Source organism: Scyliorhinus torazame, chromosome 3 (assembly GCF_047496885.1).
Source record: "Scyliorhinus torazame isolate Kashiwa2021f chromosome 3, sScyTor2.1, whole genome shotgun sequence".
NCBI classification, from domain to species: domain Eukaryota; kingdom Metazoa; phylum Chordata; class Chondrichthyes; order Carcharhiniformes; family Scyliorhinidae; genus Scyliorhinus; species Scyliorhinus torazame.
In genome coordinates, this window is record NC_092709.1 from 163,466,413 (window position 1) to 163,488,861 (window position 22,449).

At 49.1% G+C, this 22,449-nt stretch overlaps 1 protein-coding gene across 4 annotated transcripts in view; it reads right to left on the minus strand.

The window, feature by feature from the left end:
• The window catches only part of adgra3 (adhesion G protein-coupled receptor A3), a 272,209-nt gene that overhangs the window by 69,775 nt on the left and 179,985 nt on the right, over positions 1–22,449 (minus strand). For 2 of the 4 annotated variants that reach the window (XM_072496487.1, XM_072496489.1), the window contains exons 4-6: positions 19,686–19,757; positions 18,684–18,755; positions 7,938–8,098 (exon numbers count right to left, since the gene is read on the minus strand). In XM_072496487.1, the coding sequence (XP_072352588.1) occupies positions 7,938–8,098; positions 18,684–18,755; positions 19,686–19,757 (305 nt within the window). Of the gene's footprint in view, positions 1–7,937; positions 8,099–18,683; positions 18,756–19,685; positions 19,758–22,449 lie in introns of those variants that run through there. The other 2 variants (XM_072496488.1, XM_072496490.1) reach the window with 2 other exon arrangements.

The window sequence follows — 22,449 nt, forward strand, 5'->3', positions numbered from 1 at the left end:
CCCCTCTAGCGGATCCGAAATGTACAACAACAGGTCATCCGCGTAGAGGGAGACCCGGTGTTCCTCTCCCCCGCGCACCAGGCCCCTCCAATCCCTTGAAGTCCTGAGCGCAATGGCCAACGGCTCAATTGCCAGGGCAAACAGCAACGGGGACAGGGGACACCCCTGCCTCGTCCCCCGGTGCAGCCTGAAATACTCCGACCGTAGCCGGTTCGTGGACACACTCGCTCCAGAGGCCTGATACAGCAGCTTGACCCACCCTATGAATCCCTCACCGAATCCAAATCTGCCTAACACCTCCCACAAATACTCCCACTCTACCCTGTCAAAGGCCTTCTCCGCGTCCATTGCAGCCACCACTTCCGCATCCCCCCTCGGAGGGCATCATGATAATATTCAGGAGCCTCCTCACATTCGTGTTCAGCTCCCTGCCCTTAACAAAACCCTCACTGGTCTGGTCCTCACCAATCACTCCCGGGCCACAGTCCTCTATACTGGTGGCCAGAATTTTTGCCAACAGTTTGACGTCAACATTCAGGAGCGATGTCGGCTTGTAGGACCCCAGTGAAGCGGATCTTTCTCCTTCTTCAGGATAAGCGAGATCAATGCCTGCGACATTGTCGGAGGGAGGGTCCCTTTCTCCTTTGCCTCATTGAAGGTTCTCATCAGGAGCGGGCTCAACAGCTCCGAGAACTTCTTATAAAATCCTACAGGGAAGCCGTCCGGACCCGGGGCCTTGCCCGACTGCATGCTTGCCAGCCCCCTGACTACCTCCTCCAACTCAATTGGGGCACCCAATCCCTCCACCCACTCCACTTCCACCCTCGGGAACCTCAACCGGTCCATAAACTGCCTCATCCCTTCCCCCTCCCCAGGGGGTTCCGACTCGTATCACTTCACGTTGAACTCCCTGAAGACTTCATTGACCCTCTCTGGGCTCAGCACCATGTTTCCCTCCTTATCTCGCACTCGCCCAATCTCTCTAGCCGCCTCCCTCTTGCGCAACTGGTGCGCCAGCATCCTACTCACCTTCTCCCCATACTCGTAGACTGCCCCTTTCACTTTCCTTAACTGCGCCTCTGACTTCCCCGTGGTCAGCAAGTCGAACTCCGCCTGACGTTTCCGGCGTTCGTTCAGCAGCCCCCCTGGGGCCTCCGCGTATCTCCTGTCTACCCGGAGTATCTCTCCCACCAGCCTCTCCCTCTCCTTCCTCTCTCTGTGGGACCTGATGGAGATGAACTCTCCCCTAACGACCGCCTTCAAAACCTCCACCACTGCCACCGTTACCTCCCGTGTCATTCGCTCCCACATAGTTCTCAATGCTCCTCCCTATCCGCCCACACACCACCTCATCTGCCAGCAGTCCCACATCCAATTTACAGAAAGGGCGCTGACCCCGCTCCGCCCCCAGCCGCAGATCCACCCAGTGCGGGGCATGGTCCGATACCACAATGGCCGAATATTCAACCCCCTCCACCCGCGGGATCAGCGCCCGACTCAACACAAAGAAGTCTATCCATGAATAGACTTTTTTTTTTAATAAATATTTTATTGAAAATCTTTGGTCAACCAACACAGTACATTGTGCATCCTTTACACAATATTATAACAACACAAATAACAGTGACCTATTTTATAAACAAAAAATGAAAAAATAATAAATAACAAAAATGAAAACTAACCCTAATTGGCAACTGCCTTATCACAAGTAACACTCTCCAAAAATATAATTTAACAGTCCAATATATAATTATCTGTAGCAACGACCTATACATATTATACAGTATATATTAACAACCCTGAGAGTCCTTCTGGTTCCTCCTCCCGCCCCCCCCCCCCCCCCCCCCCCCGATCCTGGGCTGCTGCTGCTGCCTTCTTTTTTCCATTCCATCTATCTTTCTGCGAGGTATTCGACGAACGGTTGCCACCGCCTGGTGAACCCTTGAGCCGACCCCCTTAGAACGAACTTAATCCGCTCTAGCTTTATAAACCCTGCCATGTCATTTATCCAGGTCTCCACCCCCGGGGCTTGGCTTCTTTCCACATTAACAATATCCTGCGCCGGGCTACGAGGGACGCAAAGGCCAAAACATCGGCCTCTCTCGCCTCCTGCACTCACGGCTTTTGTGCAACCCCAAATATAGCCAACCCCCAGCTTGGTTCGACCTGGACCCCCACTACTTTTGAAAGCACCTTTGTCACCCCCATCCAAAACCCCGGTAGTGCCGGGCATGACCAAAACATATGGGTATGATTCGCTGGGCTTCTCGAGCACCTCGCACACCTATCCTCCACCCCAAAAAATTTACTGAGCCGTGCTCCGGTCATATGCGCCCTGTGTAATACCTTAAACTGAATCAGGCTTAGCCTGGCACACGAGGACGACGAGTTTACCCTGCTTAGGGCATCTGCCCACAGCCCCTCCTCGATCTCCTCCCCCAGCTCTTCTTCCCATTTCCCTTTTAGTTCATCTACCATAGTCTCCCCTTCGTCCCTCATTTCCCTATATATATCTGACACCTTACCATCCCCCACCCATGTCTTTGAGATCACTCTGTCCTGCACCTCGTGTCGGGAGCTGCAGGAATTTCCTCACCTGTTGCCTCGCAAAAGCCCTCAGTTGCATATACCTGAATGCATTCCCTTGGGGAAACCCATATTTCTCGGTCAGCGCTCCCAGACTCGCGAACTTCCCATCCACAAACAGATCTTTCAGTTGCGTTATTCCTGCTCTTTGCCACATTCCATATCCCCCATCCATTCCCCCCGGGGCAAACCTATGGTTGTTTCTTATCGGAAACCCCCCCAAGGCTCCAGTCTTTCCCCTATGCCGTCTCCACTGTCCCCAAATCTTCAGTGTAGCCACCACCACCGGGCTTGTGGTGTAGTTCCTCGGTGAGAACGGCAATGGGGCTGTCACCATAGCCTGTAGGTTAGTCCCCCTACAGGACGCCCTCTCTAATCTCTTCCACGCCGCTCCCTCCTCCTCTCCCATCCACTTACTCACCATTGAAATATTAGCGGCCCAATAATACTCACTTAGGCTCGGTAGTGCCAGCCCCCCCCAATCCCTGCTACGCTGCAAGAATCCCTTCCTCACTCTCGGGGTCTTCCCGGCCCACACAAAACCCATGATGCTCTTTTCAATCCTTTTAAAAAAAGCCTTTGTGATCACCACCGGGAGGCACTGAAACACAAAGAGGAATCTCGGGAGGACCACCATCCTAACCGCCTGCACCCTCCCTGCCAGTGACAGGGATACCATATCCCATCTCTTGAAATCCTCCTCCATTTGTTCCACCAACCGCGTTAAATTTAACCTATGCAATGTGCCCCAATTCTTGGCTATCTGGATCCCCAGGTAACTAAAGTCCCTTGTTACCTTCCTCAACGGTAGGTCCTCTATTTCTCTACTCTGCTCCCCTGGATGCACCACAAACAACTCACTTTTCCCCATGTTCAATTTATACCCTAAAATATCCCCAAACTCCCCAAGTATCCGCATTATTTCTGGCATCCCCTCCGCCGGGTCTGCCACGTATAGTAGCAAATCGTCCGCATACAAAGATACCCGGTGTTCTTCTCCTCCTCTAAAAGTACTCCCCTCCACTTCTTGGAACCCCTCAACGCTATCGCCAGGGGCTCAATTGCCAGTGCAAACAATAATGGGGACAGAGGGCATCCCTGCCTTGTCCCTCTATGGAGCCGAAAATATGCAGATCCCCGTCCATTCGTGACCACGCTCGCCATCGGGGCCCTATAAAACAGCTGCACCCATCTAACATACCCCTCTCCAAAACCAAATCTCCTCAACACCTCCCACAAATAATCCCACTCCACTCTATCAAATGCTTTCTCGGCATCCATCGCCACTACTATCTCCGTTTCCCCCTCTGGTGGGGCCATCATCATTACCCCTAACAGCCTCCGTATATTCGTGTTCAGCTGTCTCCCCTTCACAAACTCAGTTTGGTCCTCGTGGACCACCCCCGAGACACATTCCTCTATTCTCATTGCCATTACCTTGGCCAGGATCTTGGCATCTACATTTAGGAGGGAAATAGGTCTATAGGACCCGCATTGTAGCGGGTCCTTTTCCTTCTTTAAGAGAAGCGATATAGTTGCTTCAGACATAGTCGGGGGCAATTGTCCCCTTTCCTTTGCCTCATTAAAGGTCCTCGTCAATACCGGGGCGAGCAAGTCCACATATTTTCTATAGAATTCGACTGGGAATCCATCCGGTCCCGGGGCCTTTCCCGCCTGCATGCTCCTAATTCCTTTCACCACTTCTTCTACCTCGATCTGTGCTCCCAGTCCCACCCTTTTCTGCTCTTCCACCTTGGGAAATTCCAGCCGATCCAAGAAGCCCATCATTCTCTCCCTCCCATCCGGGGGTTGAGCTTCATATAATTTTTTATAAAATGTCTTGAACACTCCATTCAATCTCTCCGCTCCCCGCTCCATCTCTCCTTCCTCATCCCTCACTCCCCCTATTTCCCTCGCTGCTCCCCTTTTCCTCAATTGGTGTGCCAGCAACCTGCTCGCCTTCTCCCCATACTCATACTGTACACCCTGTGCCTTCCTCCATTGTGCCTCTGCAGTGCCCTTAGTCAGCAAGTCAAATTCTACATGTAGCCTTTGCCTTTCCCTGTACAGTCCCTCCTCCGGTGCTTCCGCATATTGTCTGTCCACCCTCAAAAGTTCTTGCAGCAACCGCTCCCGTTCCTTACTCTCCTGCTTCCCTTTATGTGCCCTTATTGATATCAGCTCCCCTCTAACCACCGCCTTCAACGCCCAGACCACTCCCACCTGGACCTCCCCATTATCATTGAGTTCCAAGTACTTTTCAATGCACCCCCTCACCCTTAGACACACCCCCTCACCTGCCATTAGTCCCATGTCCAGTCTCCAGGGTGGGCGCCCTCCTGTTTCCTCCCCTATCTCCAAGTCTACCCAGTGTGGAGCGTGATCCGAAATGGCTATAGCCGTATACTCCGTTCCCCTCACCTTCGGGATCAACACCCTTCCCAGCACAAAAAAGTCTATTCGCGAGTAGAATTTATGGACATAGGAGAAAAACGAGAACTCCTTACTCCTAGGTCTGCTAAATCTCCACGGGTCTACACCTCCCATCTGCTCCATAAAATCTTTAAGTACCTTGGCTGCTGCCGGCCTCCTTCCAGTCCTGGACTTCGACCTATCCAGCCCTGGTTCCAACACCGTATTAAAATCTCCCCCCATTATCAGCTTTCCCATCTCTAGGTCCGGAATGCGTCCTAGCATCCGCCTCATAAATTTGGCATCATCCCAGTTCGGGGCATATACGTTTACCAAAACCACCGTCTCCCCCTGTAGTTTGCCACTCACCATCACGTATCTGCCCCCGTTATCCGCCACTATAGTCTTTGCCTCGAACATTACCCGCTTCCCCACTAATATAGCCACCCCCCTGTTTTTCGCATCTAGCCCAGAATGGAACACCTGCCCCACCCATCCTCTGCGTAGCCTAACCTGGTCTATCAGTTTTAGGTGCGTTTCCTGTAACATAACCACATCTGCCTTAAGTTTCTTAAGGTGTGCGAGTGCCCGTGCCCTCTTTATCGGCCCGTTCAGCCCTCTCACGTTCCACGTGATCAGCCGGGTTGGGGGGCTTCCTACCACCACCTCCCCCCCCTTGTTGATTAGCCATCCCCTTTTTCCAGCTCCTCACCCGGTTCCCACGCAGCTGTATCTCCCCCAGGCGGTGCCCCCCAGCCCATACCAGCTCCCCCCTCTCCCCAGCAGCAGCAACCCAGTAATTCCCCCCTCCCACCCCCCCCCGCTAGATCCCCCGCTAGCGTAATTACTCCCCCCATGTTACTCCCAGAAGTCAGCAAACTCTGGCTGACCTCGGCTTCCCCCCGTGACCTCGGCTCGCACCGTGCGACGCCCCCTCCTTCCTGCTTCTCTATTCCCGCCATGATTATCATAGCGCGGGAACCAAGCCTGCGCTTCTCCCTTGGCCCCGCCCCCAATGGCCAACGCCCCATCTCCTCCACCTCCCCTCCTCCCCCCATCACCACCTGTGGAAGAGAGAAAAGTTACCACATCGCAGGATTAGTACATAAAACTCCTCTTTCCCCCCTTTTTAACCCCCCTCTTCGCCCCCCACATTCGCCCCACCACTTTGTTCAAATGTTCTTTTTAATAACCCGCTCATTCCAGTTTTTCTTCCACAATAAAAGTCCATGCTTCACCCGCCGTCTCAAAGTAGTGGTGCCTCCCTCGATATGTGACCCAGAGTCTTGCCGGTTGCAGCATTCCAAATTTTATCTTCTTTTTATGAAGCACCGCCTTGGCCCGATTAAAGCTCGCCCTCCTTCTCGCCACCTCTGCACTCCAGTCTTGATAAACGCGGATCACCGCGTTCTCCCATTTACTGCTCCGAGTTTTCTTTGCCCATCTAAGGACCATTTCTCTATCCTTAAAACGGAGGAATCTCACCACTATGGCTCTGGGAATTTCTCCTGCTCTCGGTCCTCGCGCCATCACTCGGTATGCTCCCTCCACCTCCAACGGACCCGCGGGGCCTCCGCTCCCATTAACGAGTGCAGCATCGTGCTCACATATGCCCCGACGTCCGCTCCCTCCGCACCTTCAGGAAGACCAAGAATCCTCAGGTTGTTAGTCCTTGCGTTGTTCTCCAGTGCCTCCAACCTTTCCACACATCGTTTCTGATGTGCCTCATGCGTCTCCGTCTTCACCACCAGGCCCTGTATGTCGTTCTCATTCTCGGCTGCCTTTGCCTTCACGACCCGAAGCTCCCGCTCCTGGATCTTTTGTTCCTCCTTTAGCCCTTCGATCGCCTGTAGTATCGGGGCCGACAGATCTTTCTTCATTTCCTTTTTGAGCTCTTCCACACAGCATTTCAAGAACTCGTGTTGTTCAGGGCCCCATGTTAAACTGCCACCTTCCGACGCCATCTTGGTTTTTGCTTGCCTTCCTTGCCGCTGTTCTAAAGGATCCACTGCAATCCGGCCACTTTCTCCTCCTTTTTTCATCCGTATCCAGGGGGGATTCCCTTCTGGTTTACCGCACAGTGTTTTTAGCCGTCAAAATTGCCGTTGGGGCTCCTATCAAGAGCCCAAAAGTCCGTTTCACCGGGAGCTGCCGAAACGTGCGACTCAGCTGGTCATCGCCGCACCCGGAAGTCATCCATGAATAGACTTTATGGACATGGGAGAAAAAGGAAAACTCCTTCGCCCTTGGCCGCGCAAACCTCCACGGGTCCACCCCACCCCCCATCTGGCCCATGAACTCCCACAGATCCCTGGCCGCCGCCGGCCTCTTTTCTGACCTGGACTTGGAACGGTCAAAATTGGGTCCAAGACCGTATTAAAGTCCCCTCCCATAATCAGGTTACTTGACTCCAAGTCCAGGATCCTACCCAACACGCGACTCATGAAGTTCGCATCGTCCCAGTTTGGGGCGTATACATTCACTAGCACCACCCGGGCCCCCTGCAGCTTGCCACTCACCATTATGTACCTGCCCCCCTTGTCCGCCACGATACTCCCCTCCTCAAATGCCCCTCGTTTACTAACCAAGATTGCCACCCCTCTGGTCTTTGAGTCTAACCCCGAGTGAAACACCTGTTGCACCCAACCTTTCCTTCGCCTCGTCTGGTCCGCGAGCTTTAAGTGCGTCTCTTGCAACATGGCCACGTCCGCCTTCAACCCCTTTAAATGCGAGAACACGCGGGCCCTCTTGGCCGGCCCATTCAAGCCCCTCACGTTCCACTGGTATATTAGTATTAATGGTGAACACACCTAGAGTAGTGAAGACTCTGAAATCGTGTGCTTTTGGAAGTACTTCAATTTTTTTTTTGAGTTCTTTTCACCTCAGGTTATATTAAGACTACTAGTACAATAGTATAACGTTGAATGTTAAATTCTTACCACAAGTCAGAAGTTCTTTCTTAACACTCGTTACTAGCTGGCCGTGCAGAGATTTGGGGAAAGCACACTTAGTTTCTCGTACAGTTATATTTTTAGTCTTTATCCACTGAATCATCCAAAGCAAGTTGCAATCACACAAAAGATAGTCCGTCTGAAATTCGCTAACAATGACAAAATTAAAAAATTAACTGTAATGTTGCCAAATAGTTTTTCTTTACAAGGATTGTTCTCTCAAGAAACTTGTTCAGTTACAAAAATCTGACAAAAATCTAAAAGGCACCTAAAACATATTTCATGGACCCATGTGCTGGTGCTTAAATTAAGTTTATCTAACTTTTCTGAAAGTATAATTTGAAATATTTTCCAATTCATCAACTGAAATTATCAATAATGAAATAAACCCAATAAAATACATTTTATAGCATACAGTCAATTAAAGATATTCAATTCAACTAAAAATAAAACTGCATCTTTTAATTCGAATGGCAACTTGTCTGAATTTTATGACAATTTCAGACTCAAGCTGAGCAGGGAGACTATGCGAGATAACTGCCAGATCCTGGCATACCTGGCACCGCGGGGGAATGGGGGAGGACACCCTCTCCCGGAGGCCGTCAAGGGGTCCTTCCAGGCCCTGAGTGGGAACCTGTCCGGAATCTCACAAGAGGGCAGCACGGTAGCATTGTGGATAGCACAATTGCTTCACAGCTCCAGGCTCCCAGGTTCGATTCCGGCTTGGGCCACTGTCTGGGCGGAGTCTACACGTTTTCCCCGTGTGTGCGTGGGTTTCCTCCGGGTGCTCCGGTTCCCTCCCACAGTCCAAAGATGTGCAGGTTAGGTGGATTGGCCATGATAAATTGCCCTTAGTGTCCAAAATTGCCCTTAGTGTTGGGTGGGGTTACTGGGTTACTGGGTTATAGAACATTACAGCGCAGTACAGGCCCTTCAGCCCTCGATGTTGCGCCGACCTGTGAAACCACTCTAAAGCCCATTTACACTATTCCCTTATCGTCCATATGTCTATCCAATGACCATTTGAATACCCTTAGTGTTGGCGAGTCCACTACTGTTGCAGGCAGGGCATTCCAAGGGTTATGGGGATAGGGTGGAGGTGTTGACCTTGGGTAGGGTGCTCTTTCCAAGAGCCGGTACAGACTCGATGGGCCGAATGGCCTCCTTCTGCACTGTAAATTCTATAAGCTCGGTGCTCAGTTGCATCTGCGCTGTCACAGAGGCTTTGTATGCCCGGTCGACTCAATACATCCATTTCAACGTGAACCGAGCAGCGGGGTTCACCGCCATCACGAACATGTTCCAGGTCCAGGGGTGATCCACGGGATGCATTCCCCATTACGAGCACCAGCAGATGACAAGCTGCTCTACACAAACCAAAAGGGGTTCCCAAATTGTCATAAAATCTAGGCAAGTTACCATTTGAATTAAAAAATGCAGTTTTATTTTTAGTTGAATTGAATATCTTTAATTGACTGTATGCTATACAATGTGTGTGACCATCATGCATGCCTGTGCCCGATATTCAGGCAGTATGCATTCCCCTCCGCTCCTTGCTACTGACTGGGTGTTGGCTCCTGGCGAACGGGATCATTCACTGTGGACGTGGTTGATGACACCTATCCAGAGACCACAGGCCGATGCAGACACCCCCTACAACAACGCCCATGCAGCGACCAGGAGTGTGATGATGCGGTGCTTCGCCATTCTGAAGATGCGGTTCAGGTGTCTGGACCACTCTGGAGGGGCCCTCCAGTATGATGCTGAGAGGGTTCCCGTATCGTGGCGGCCTGCAACATCATGTAGCAGAGGGGTGACGTTTTGGAGGAGGAGGATGAACTCCAGGCCTCGCCCGATGAGGCGGATGCAGAGTAGGGGTAGGATAGGCAGGACCTGTGGCCCAGGCAGGTATGAGAGGCGGAAGACTGGTGCGCCAGAGGCAACACACGTGGAGCACTCTATTTGCCTCCAGCTTCACTGACTGGGGAGGGGGTCTAGCTAGAGGGATGGACACTGCATCCCACCCCAACACCCACCCCCCCAGTCCCCCGCCTGCAACCCCGTCCATGATACATACCTGCCGCACTACGGAGTGTGGGCCCTGGGTTGGCAGTAACAGCGGGACTGGTCCATGGGACGGAGGATGATGACAACCCGCTCTGGGATAAGTCCTGGTGCTCCGCATCTTCTGACATCTGACTCCTGCCCACGGTAACATTTTCCACCATCCACCTGGGTGATCCCTGCATGAGCTGGCCATTCCATCACATGGTCCCATTGGATCCCTACGCTGACCAGCTCGCCCCTCAGGTGGAACAGTCGCTGAAGATTGGCATGTAGGTACAGCAGGCAGCGAGGAAAGCTAATGGCAAGCTGGCCTTCATAGCGAGAGGATGAGAGTATAGGAATAGGGATGTCTTGCTGCAGTTATACAGGGCCTTGGTGATGCCACATCTTGAGTAATGTGTGCAGTTTTGGTCTCTTAGCTTGAGGAAGGACAGTCTTGCTCTTGAGCGTGTCCAGCGAAGGGTCACCAGACTAATTCCCAGGATGGCAGGACTGACATATGAAGAAAGACTGGATCAACTGGGCTTGTACTCATCGCTGTTCAGAAAAATGAGAGGGGATCTCCTAGAAATATATAAAAACCTGATGGGATTGGGCAGGCTAGATGCGGGAAGAATGTTCCCGTGTTGGGAACGTCCAGAACCTGGGGTCACAGTCTAAGAATAACGAGTAAGTCATTCAAGACTGAGATGAGGAAGAACCACTTCTCTCAGAGAGTTGTGAGCTTGTGGAATTCTTTACCACAGAAAGCTGTTGGGGCCGGTTCATTGGATATATTCAAGAGGGAGTTGAACGTGGCCCTTACGGCTGAAAGGATCCAGGAGTATGGAGAGAAAACGGGATTGGGATACTGCATTTGCATGATCAGCCGTGATCATATTGAATTGGTGTGCAGGCTCGAAGGGCCGAATGGTCTACTCCTGCACCTATTTTCTATGTTTCTATAGCACTTTGTGCAAATGGAATCAAAGGGTACAAAATTCTGAGAACACGCACTAATAGATTAAAAAACAGCATCTTCCCCGCTGTTAGCAGACTCCTAAACGACCCTCTTATGGACTGATCTGATCTCTTCACAAATCTTCTCTACTGAGTAGTACTACACTCCTGTATGCTTCACCCGTTGCCTGAGTCTATGTATTTACAGTGTGCATTTTATGTTTGCCCTATTATGCATTTTCTTTTCATATTCGGAATGATCTGTTTTGAGCTGCTCACAGAACAATATTTTTCACTCTACCTTGGTACACGTGACAATAAACCAATCTAATCCAATTAGGCTATCGAGTTGGATGATCAGACATAATCATAATAAATGGCGGAGCAGGTTCAAATGGCTTCCTCCTGCTCCTACTTTCTATGTTCCTATTTACACAGAAGACATATGATAGTGGTTTGCTTGCCTAGTTTCTGCGTTATAATCGCTGTGTGGTATATAGAGGTCAAGGTCAGTGATTTAATAATATACAAAAGAAAAACAAGAGACTAATATTGGCACAAAATGGAAAACGTCTCTTTTTGAAAAGAATTCAATATTAGGTTAACGAACAGCACTTTCTCACCTCACATCCCAAAACATATGAAGATCAATTTCATTTTTAGAGTTTCCCTTTCAAATGTATCTTTCTAAAAAAGTAGTTGTGCACAGGGGTGGCATGGTGGCACAGTGGTTAGCAATGCTGCCTCACAGTTCCAGGGAACCAGGTTCAATTCTGGCCTCGGGTGACTGCGTGGAGTTTGCACTTTCTCCCCATGTCTGCGTGGGTTTCTTCTGGGTACTCTGCTTTCCACCCACAGTCAAAAGATGTGCAGGTTAGATGGATTGACCATGCTTAAATTGCCCCTTAGTTTCCAAAAAAGGCTAAGTGGGGTTACTGTGTTACGGTGGAGGTGTGTGCTTAAGTCGGGTGCTCTTTCCAAGTGCTGGTGCAGACTCGATGGACCGAATGGCCTCCTTCTGTACTGCAAATTTTATGATTCCATGATAAGTAGTCTTGGTTAGGCAGAGGAGTGGGCAGGACTAGACTTCTACAGGGCTTCTTCTGACTGTCCAATATAACTGATGGAAGCTCAGGCGAAATAACATTAAAGCATTATTTGCACTGACTTTTGGGGAATTTTGTTAGTCTTCTACCAAGTTTACAGTGATAGATTAGGTTAGCCAACACAGAAATTCTACCTCATTCTGTGAACCCATAATTTGCCACTAAGGGATACTTAATGTTCTATTTTTCTTTTAAAAATGGTAGTCTATTCTTCCTTGCTCTGTGGAGAAAGTGAATGAACACGATGTACAAGCAGCTGACAAAGAATTATCCAGCGTCGAAACGTTAGCTCTCTTCTCTCTCCACAGATGCTGTCAGACCTGCTGAGACTGTCCCATATTTTCTGTTTTTGTCTGACAATGTATATTAGTTTCGTAACATTTTGGGCTTCCGGGTGCGGCGATGACCAGCTAAGTCGCACGTTTCGGCAGCTCCCGGTGGAACGGACTTTTGGGCTCTTAATAAGAGCCCCAACGGCAATTTTAACGGCTAAAAGCACTGTGCGGTAAACCAGAAGGGAATCCTCCCTGGACACGGATGGAAAAAGGAGAGGAAAGTGGCCGGATTGCGGTGGATCCTTTAGAGCAGCGGCAAGGAAGGCAAGCACGAACCAAGATGGCGTCGGAAGGTGGCAGTTTAATATGGGGCCCTGATCAACACGAGTTTTTGAAACGCTGCGTGGAAGAACTTAAAAAGGAGATGAAGAAGGAGTTGATGGCCCCGATATTACAGGCGATTGAAGGGCTAAAAGAAGAGCAAAAGACCCAGGAGCAGGAGCTTCGGGTCGTGAAGGCAAAGGCTGCCGAGAACGAGGACGATATACAGGGCCTAGTGGTGAAGACGGAGATGCACGAGGCACACCATAAACGATGTGTGGAAAGGCTGGAGGTGCTGGAGAATAATGCGAGGAGAAAGAATTTAAGGATTCTTGGTCTTCCCGAGGGTGCAGAAGGGGCGGACGTCGGGGCATATGTGAGCACGATGCTGCATTCGTTAATGGGATCGGAGGCCCCGACGGGTCCGTTGGAGGTGGAGGGAGCATATCGAGTGATGGCGCGAAGACCGAGGGCTGGAGAAATTCCCCGAGCCATAGTGGTGAGATTCCTCCGATATAAGGACAGAGAGATGGTCCTCAGATGGGCAAAGAAAACTCGGAGCAGTAGGTGGGAGAACGCGGTGATCCGCGTATATCAAGATTGGAGTGCGGAGGTGGCGAGAAGGAGGGCGAGCTTTAATCGGGCCAAGGCGGTGCTTCATAAAAAGGTCAAATTTGGAATGCTGCAGCCGGCAAGACTGTGGGTCACACATCAAGGGAAGCACCACTACTTTGAAACGGCAGATGAGGCGTGGACATTTATTGTTGAAGAGAAATTGGAATAAGTGGGTTATAAAAAAGAACGTTTGAGACAATGTGGTGGGGCGAATATGGGGGGCGAAGAGGGGGGAAAAAGGGGGGAGAGATGATTTTTATGTTGTTAATCCTGCGACCCGGTAACTTTTCTCTCTTCCCCATGTTGTGGGGGAGGGAGGGAGGGAGGTGGAGGAGCTGGGGGCGTCGGCCATTGGGGGCGGGGCCAAAAGGGAAGCGCAGGTTTTGTTCCCGCGCTATGATAATTATGGCGGGAATAGGGAAGCAGGAAGGAAGGGGCGTCGCACAGTGTGAGCCGAGGTCACGGGGGGGAAGCCGAGGTCAGCCAGAGTTTGCTAACTTCTGGGAGCAACATGGGGGGTGCAATTACGCTAGTGGGGCATCTAGCGGGGGGGTGGGAGGGGGGGGGTTTACTGGGTTGCTGCTGCTGGGGAGAAGGGGGAGCTGGTATGGGGTGGGGTGGGCGGGGTGGGGGGGCACCGCCTGGGGGGACACAGCTGCGTGGGAACCGGGTGAGGAGCAGGATAAAAGGGGATGGCTAGTCGAGAAGGGGGGGGGGGTAAAGAGCCCCCCAACCCGGCTGATCACGTGGAATGTGAGAGGGCTGAACGAGCCGATAAAGAGGGCACGGGTACTCGCACACCTAAAGAAACTTAAGGCAGATGTGGTTATGCTACAGGAGACGCATTTGAAACTGATAGACCAGGTCAGACTACGCAAAGGATGGGTGGGGCAGGTGTTTCATTCGGGGCTAGATGCGAAAAACAGGGGGTGGCTATATTAGTGGGGAAGAGGGTAATGTTTGAGGCAAAGACCATAGTGGCGGATAGTGGGGGCAGATACGTGATGGTGAGTGGCAAATTACAGGGGGAGGCGGTGGTCTTAGTGAACGTATATGCCCCGAACTGGGATGATGCCAACTTTATGAGGCGCATGTTAGGACGTATCCCAGACCTAGAGGTGGGGAAATAGGTAATGGGTGGAGATTTTAACACGGTGCTGGAACCAGGGCTGGACAAATCGAGGTCCAGGACCGGAAGGAGACTGGCAGCAGCCAAGGTGCTTAAGGACTTTATGGAGCAGATGGGAGGAGTAGACCCATGGAGATTTAGTAGACCTAGGAGTAAGGAGTTTTTGTTTTTCTCCTATGTCCACAAAGTTTATTCGTGAATAGACTTTTTGTTTTGGGAAGGGCGCTGATCCCGAAGGTGACGGGGCGGAGTATACGGCTATAGCTATTTCGGATCACGCTCCACATTCGGTGGACTTGGAGATAGGGGAGGAAAAAGAACAGCGTCCACCCTGGAGAATGGACATGGGACTAATGTCGGATGAGGGGGTGTGTTTAAGGGTGAGGGGGTGTATTGAAAGGTACTTGGAACTCAATGATAATGGGGAGGTCCAGGTGGGAGCGGTCTGGGAGGCGCTGAAGGCAGTGGTTAGAGGGGAGCTGATATCAATCAGGGCACATAAAGGAAAGCAGGAGGGTAGGGAACGGGAGCGGTTGCTGAAAGAACTTCTGAGGGTGGACAGACAATATGCGGAGGCACCGGAGGAGGGACTGTACAAGGAAAGGCAAAGGCTACATGTAGAATTTGATTTGCTGACTACGGGTACTGCAGAGGCACAGTGGAGGAAGGCACAGGGTGTACAGTACGAATATGGGGAGAAGGCGAGCAGGTTGCTGGCCCACCAACTGAGGAAAAGGGGAGCAGCGAGGGAGATAGGGGGAGTGAGGGATGAGGAGGGAGAGATGGAGCGGGGAGCGGAGAGAGTGAATGGAGTGTTCAAGGCATTCTATGAAAGATTATATGAAGCTCAGCCCCCGGATGGGATGGAGAGAATGATGTGTTTTCTGGACCAGCTGGAATTTCCTAAGGTGGAGGAGCAGGAGAGTGTGGGACTGGGAGCACAGATCGAAATGGAGGAAGTAGTGAAAGGAATTAGGAGCATGCAGGCGGGGAAGGCCCCGGGTCCGGACGGATTCCCAGTTGAATTTTACAGGAAATATGTGGACTTGCTGGCCCCGCTACTGATGAGAACCTTTAATGAGGCGAGGGAAAGGGGGCAGCAGCCCCCGACTATGTCAGAAGCAACGATATCGCTACTCCTAAAGAAGGAAAAAGACCCGCTGCAATGGGGGTCCTATAGGCCTATTTCCCTCCTGAACGTGGACGCTAAGATTCTGGCCAAGGTAATGGCAATGAGGATAGAGGATTGTGTCCCGGGGGTGGTCCATGAGGACCAAACTGGCTTTGTGAAGGGGAGACAGCTGAATACGAATATACGGAGGCTGCTAGGGGTAATGATGATGCCCCCACCAGAGGGGGAAGCGGAGATAGTGGTGGCGATGGATGCCGAGAAAGCATTTGATAGAGTGGAGTGGGATTATTTGTGGGAGGTGCTGAGGAGATTTGGCTTTGGAGATGAGTATATTAGATGGGTACAGCTGCTGTACAGGGCCCCGATGGCGAGCGTGGTCACGAATGGACGGGGGTCTGCATATTTTCGGCTCCATAGAGAGACGAGGCAGGGATGTCCTCTGTCCCCATTATTGTTTGCACTGGCGATTGAGCCCCTGGCAATAGCATTGAGGGGTTCCAGGAAGTGGAGGGGAGTACTCAGGGGAGGAGAAGAACACCGGGTATCTCTGTATGCGGACGATTTGTTGTTGTATGTGGCGGACCCGGCGGAGGGGATGCCAGAGATAATGCGGATACTTGGGGGAGTTTGGAGAATTTTCAGGATATAAATTGAACATGGGGAAAAGTGAGTTGTTTGTGGTGCATCCAGAGGAGCAGAGCAGAGAAATAGAGGACTTGCCGTTGAGGAAGGTAACAAGGGACTTTCGGTACTTGGGGATCCAGATAGCCAAGAATTGGGGTACATTGTACAGGCTAAATTTAACGCGGTTGGTGGAACAGATGGAGGAGGACTTTAAGAGATGGGACATGGTGTCCCTGTCACTGGCAGGAGGGTGCAGGCGGTTAAAATGGTGGTCCTCCCGAGATTCCTCTTTGTGTTTCAGTGCCTCCCGGTGGTGATCACGAAGGCTTTTTTCAAAAGAATTGAGAAGACTTTCATGAGTTTTGTGTGGGCCGGGAAGACCCCGAGAGTGAGGAGGGGATTTTTGCAGCGTAGGGGGGGGCTGGCACTACCGAGCCTAAGTGAGTACTACTGGGCCGCCAATATCTCAATGGTGTGTAAGTGGATGGGGGAAGAGGAGGGAGCGGCGTGGAAGAGGTTGGAGAGGGCGTCCTGTAGGGGGACTAGCCTACAAGCTATGGTGACGGCGCCGTTGCCGTTCTCACCGAATAAATACACCACAAGCCCGGTGGTGGTGGCTACACTGAAAATTTGGGGGCAGTGGAGACGGCATAGGGGAAAGACGGGAGCCTCGGTGCGGTCCCCGATAAGAAATAACCATAGGTTTGTTCCGGGGAGAATGGATGGGGGATTTGGAACATGGCAAAGAGCAGGGGTAACACAATTGAGAGATCTGTTCGTAGATGGGACGTTTGCAAGTCTGGGAGCGCTGACCGAAAAATATGGGTTGCCCCAAGGGAATGCATTCCGGTATATGCAACTGAGGGCTTTTGCGAGGCAACAGGTGAGGGAATTCCCGCAGCTCTCGACGCAGGAGGTGCAGGACAGAGTGATCTCAAAGACATGGGTGGGGGATGGTAAGGTATCAGACATATATAGGGAAATGAGGGACGAGGGGGAGATTATGGTAGATGAGCTGAAAGGAAAATGGGAAGAGGAGCTGGGGGAGGAGATTGTGGAGGGGCTGTGGGCTGATGCCCCAAGTAGGGTAAACTCATCGTCCTCGTGTGCCAGGCTAAGCCTGATACAATTTAAGGTGTTACACAGGGCTCATATGACTGGAGCACGGCTCAGTAAATTTTTTGGAGTAGAGGATAGGTGTGCGAGATGCTCGAGAAGCCCAGCGAATCACACCCACATGTTCTGGTCATGTCCGGCACTACAGGGGTTTTGGGTGGGGGTGACAAAGGTGCTTTCGAAGGTGGTGGGGGTCCAGGTCGAACCAAGCTGGGGGTTGGCTATATTCGGGGTTGCAGAAGACCCGGGAGTGCAGGAGGCGAAAGAGGCTGATGTTTTGGCCTTTGCGTCCCTCGTAGCCCGGCGCAGGATACTGTTGATGTGGAAGGAAGCCAAGCCCCCGGGTGTGGAGACCTGGATAAATGACATGGCAGGGTTTATAAAGTTGGAACGGATTAAGTTCGTCCTAAGGGAATCGGCTCAAGGGTTCACCAGGCGGTGGCAACCGTTCGTCGAATACCTCACAGAATGATAGAGGGAATGGAAAAGAAGAAGACAGCAGCAGCAACCGGGCGGGGGGGGGGGGGGGGGGGGGGGGGAGGAACCAGAAGGACTCTCAGGGATGTTAGTGTATATGTATAATATGTATAGGTAGTTGTTATAGGTAATTGTATATTGGATTGTTGGATTGTATTTTTGGAGTATTTATTTTGGACAAGGCAGTTGCCATGTAGTTTTGTTTTTGATTTTGTTTATATATTATTTATTTCTTTGTTTAAAACTGGCCATTGTTATTTATATTGTTATATTGCTGTGTAAAGGATACACAATGTACTGTCATGTTTGGCCAAAAAATCTTGAATAAAATATATTTTTTAAAAAAAGTTTAGTAACATTTTGCATCAATTTTACAAAAGTGTCTAATTCGCCAGATTAAATTCAATATTTCTTTCAAAGCAAAATAAAAAACAAACAGGTGTTTGAGGGAGAAAAGTATTATTTAAATAGAATCAACCAAAGATAATTCCAATGAATTCATAGAATTTACAGTGCATTCGGCCCATCAAGTCTGCACCGGCTCTTGGAAAGAGCACCCTACCCAATCCCACACCTCCAACCTATCCAGTAGGTTGTAACCCAATAACCCCACCCAACACTAAGGGCAATTTATCATGGCCAATCCACCTGACCTGCACATCTTTGGACTGTGGGAGGAAACCGGAGCACCCGGAGGAAACCCACGCACACACGGGGAGAACATGCAGACTCCGCACAGTGACCCGAGCCGGAATCAAACCTGGGACCCTGGAACTGTGAAGCAATTGTGCTAACCACTATGCTACCGTGCTGCCCACATAATTGCACACAGGAGTGAATGAAAGCTTTACAGCAAGTAGAAACAAAGTATGGACAAAACTTTCAGAACATGAGAAGTAGCTAAGGAAAAAATAAACTTGATGTATCACTTACATATATTTCAGCGACAAAAGGTTCTCAAATGTCCCTTGTGCCAATGTAGAAAACAGGTTTCCTGAAAGGTTCCTGGAAATAGAAAAATCAGTTCTAAAAATCCTGTGCTGTTTCATGAAGTTCTGTTTGCAATTTATATGAATGATTTCGATGTTGGAATAAAAAATACAATTTCTATATTTGCAGAAAACACCAAAATGGGAGATAGTCAACACTGAAGAGACGGCAACAAGTTCCAAGACGACATGAATAAACGTGCATGACAGGTATACGATTTGAGATTAATTTCGACCTAGATTAGGCATGAGGTATTACATTTTTCCAAGTTATGGTAAACCTACACCCATCTTTGGTTAGGCCACACTTAGGGAGTAATGTGTACAATTTTGTACAAAGTATGTGGAGGCACTGGAGAGAGTGCAAAAAAGAAATTTACATGGATAACAGAACTGCAAGGCCATACACATCAGGAACAGAGTAAAAGCCGAGGTCTCTTTTCTTATTAAAAGATAATATTGAGGGGTAACCCAATAGAGATCTTTAAAAATTCTTAAAGATTTTGATACAGTAAACACAGAATATTGTTACTTGTGGGTAACAACAAAACAAGAGGCCACACATTTAAGATAGTCACCAAGAAATTAGATACAGAATTCAGAAGGAACTTCTTTCGCTAGAGAATAATGAAAATATGGAACTTGTTACCACAGGGAGTAATCATGGTAGGTACCAGAGATGAATTTATCAGGATGCTCGATAAGCATTTGAGAGAAAAGGGAATAGAGGGTTACACGACTAGTGCTAGATAAGTAAATATGGGAGGAGACTGGAGTAGAGCAGAAATAGAGTCGTTCGGCTAATTTTGCTTGTTTCTGTGCAGTATGTTCTATGTAATTAACTAAACAAAATCTAAACAATGTCAGGATTAAATAAAATCAAAATATAGTCAAAATATACACTATTTTAAATTAAAAAGTAAATTCACTTGAACTGATCACTTACAAACGGATAAGATTTGATATGCCTCTGAACATTTCCCCATTTAGACAGCCTATTCTGTTGTTAGATAAATCCCTGTAAGAAAAAAAAAATCCACCAGGTTATATTGGTTACTACATATAGGGGAGATTTTATCTCTCCATTTTAGAGAGTGTCTACTCTTGTGAAGTCATACACCCATGTATCACCTTTCTTTCCTTTGTTGGGCTCCCCTCTCCTAGGATATACAGCTCCACCGCAGGCCAGCTGCTAGGAGGCATCAAGGAGCATGGTGACGTGGGTTACCATCAGACAATCCTCTTTCCCATGCAATCCAGCTTCTATTTTCTTCAGCAAAGAGATGTTCTCCACTACCTGTACTATTAGCAGTTATTCACCAACAACCATCGATTTCAATCAGACTTCACTCTAACTAGAGTCAGAATCAGACGGGGCTGAACAGACAGAAAAGAAAATGCAGGGTTGTTGTTTCTATTGCCTAGGGTGTCTAGAACACACGGTCAAAGGCTCAGGGCACAGAGTCGGCCATATAGGACAGAGATGAGTTGTAATATCTTCATTCAGAGGGGGGTAACCTATGGAATTCTCTACCATAGAAGGCAGCGGAGGCCAATATACTTAAGAAGGAACTGAATATACTTAAGTAGGAACTCGATAGATTTACTCTAAAGGTGTCAAGGAGTATGGGAAAAATGCTGGAGTACGCTGTTGAGATAGAGGATCAGCCATGATTATGCTGAATGGCAGATCTGGTTCAAAGGGTAAATGGCCTACTCCTATTTTCCATGTTTCTATTCAAACTCCACACCAGAACCGAAGCACAAAATCGAACTTAACACTACAGTGGACTACTAAGGGAATGTTGCATTGTTAAAAATGCCACTTTAATCGGAGGACTGATCTGTTGGCAAAATACCTTAAGACACTATTTAAACAAGAGCAAGTTTTGCTTAATGGCCAACATTCATTTTTGACAAAACTTGTGAGAAAAGGGTGGTACAATGGTTAGCACTGCTGCCTCACAGTGCCAGAGACCCGGGTTCGATTCTGACCTTGGGTGACTGACTAAGTGAAGTTTTCACATTCTTCCCGTGTCTGCGTAGGTTTCCTCCAGGTGTTCCAGTTTTCTCCCGTGGTGCAACGATGTGGTTAGGTGGATTGGCAATGCTAACTTACCCCTAGGTGGGATTGTGGGGATAGGGCCTGTGTAGTGTTATGGGCGAGGCTTTTTCAGAACCCCAAAATATATCATGGAGTTCAACCAACCTCTCCCTTTAATGGATTTGCTGCTTTTCCTAGCACACGGCTTTTTCCCCCGAGGTGTGGGATTACAATTATGGACGCGTGGGTTTTTAAAACACAAAACACTGTTTATTCCATGAACTCAACTTAACGTCTTAAATAATCATTGGATCTCTTAACACCCCTTACTTCAAAGATAACTCAGAAAATATTGCAACAGTAAATAATTCCTTAAAATGTTCCTTCAAACTTCCAAGAGACTTAACACCTTTAAACAAAATCACATCAGGTTAAAGGCTTTACTTTAAATCACCCAAATGATCCAGAGATAGTCTTTCATGGCAGAGATCACAGCTTTCCAGCTCACTGCAAAACACAGACACACACCCAGCACTTTTCCTCCAAACGTGGCTTTCTACTTTTAAACTGCTCTCAGCAAAACCAGCCAGGCACTTTTTAGCTGCTCTCAGCAAAACCAGCCATGCACTTTTCAAACAAACTGCAAAACCAAACTGCAAAATCTGCAGCTCTCTGGAAACCGACAGACACAAGCTGTTTTTCCAAAACTAAAATTAAAAACCTGCAAAATGGCTGACCTAAAGCCCAGCTCCACACACTCTCTGACATCACTGTTTTCTTAAAGGTACATTGCTTAAACATCCATGTCTTAAAGTAACCTCGCATGACACCTCCCCCCAAGAAAAAAAAAAACCCCATCATCATCAGGATGGTTTCATTTTTCACTTTTGCACCATCCACTAAGGAATGCACACAGTAAATATACATTTTCATTTAAAGAAAACAACACACGCAAACAGTTATAATAATATAGTCCATTTTTCTTTGTTCTTCTTCCTCCAACCAAAATCCTTCTCGATTGACAGTCTCTTTGAACAAGAAAGTCTCTGCACGATCCATCCATTCCTCTGTGCCTCGGCATTTCTCTTTAGAATCAGATACTTTAGTTCAATCTGACCACAGAGTCCCTTGCAATTCTCCAATACAGGAGCATTGGTGATCACAGCTTTCAGGCAGTCAAATGCCTGTTGAAAGTCCGCTGTCCATTGAAATTCTTTACGTTTCTTCAGCAATTCCAGCAGTGGAGTAATCACGCCACAAAACTTTAGCACAAATGTTCGATCAAATTCATTCATGCTAGGAGATCGCATTATTTCCCTTTGTCTTGAGGGTGTCGGAAACTCTGCAAGGAAAGCGATTCGGGCTTCTCCAAATTCACTTTCGGCTAGGTTCATCACTAAACCCGCCACCTGAAGTCGATCGAAGAACTCCATACGATGGTTTAAATGTTCTTTCCATGTCTAGAAGTTGGAAATAAAAGCAGATTGTCCCACTTTCTCCATGCAATCCTTCAATGGTGCGACAGGATAAGAGTCCGTTCTTGTAACTGCATTCACCTTTCTATAGTACACCATCGCTATAGAGTTGGGTACCATCTGGTCTAGGTACCATCACTATGGGTGAGCTCCATTGGCTGCAACCCACTTCAATTATGCCATTCTTCAGC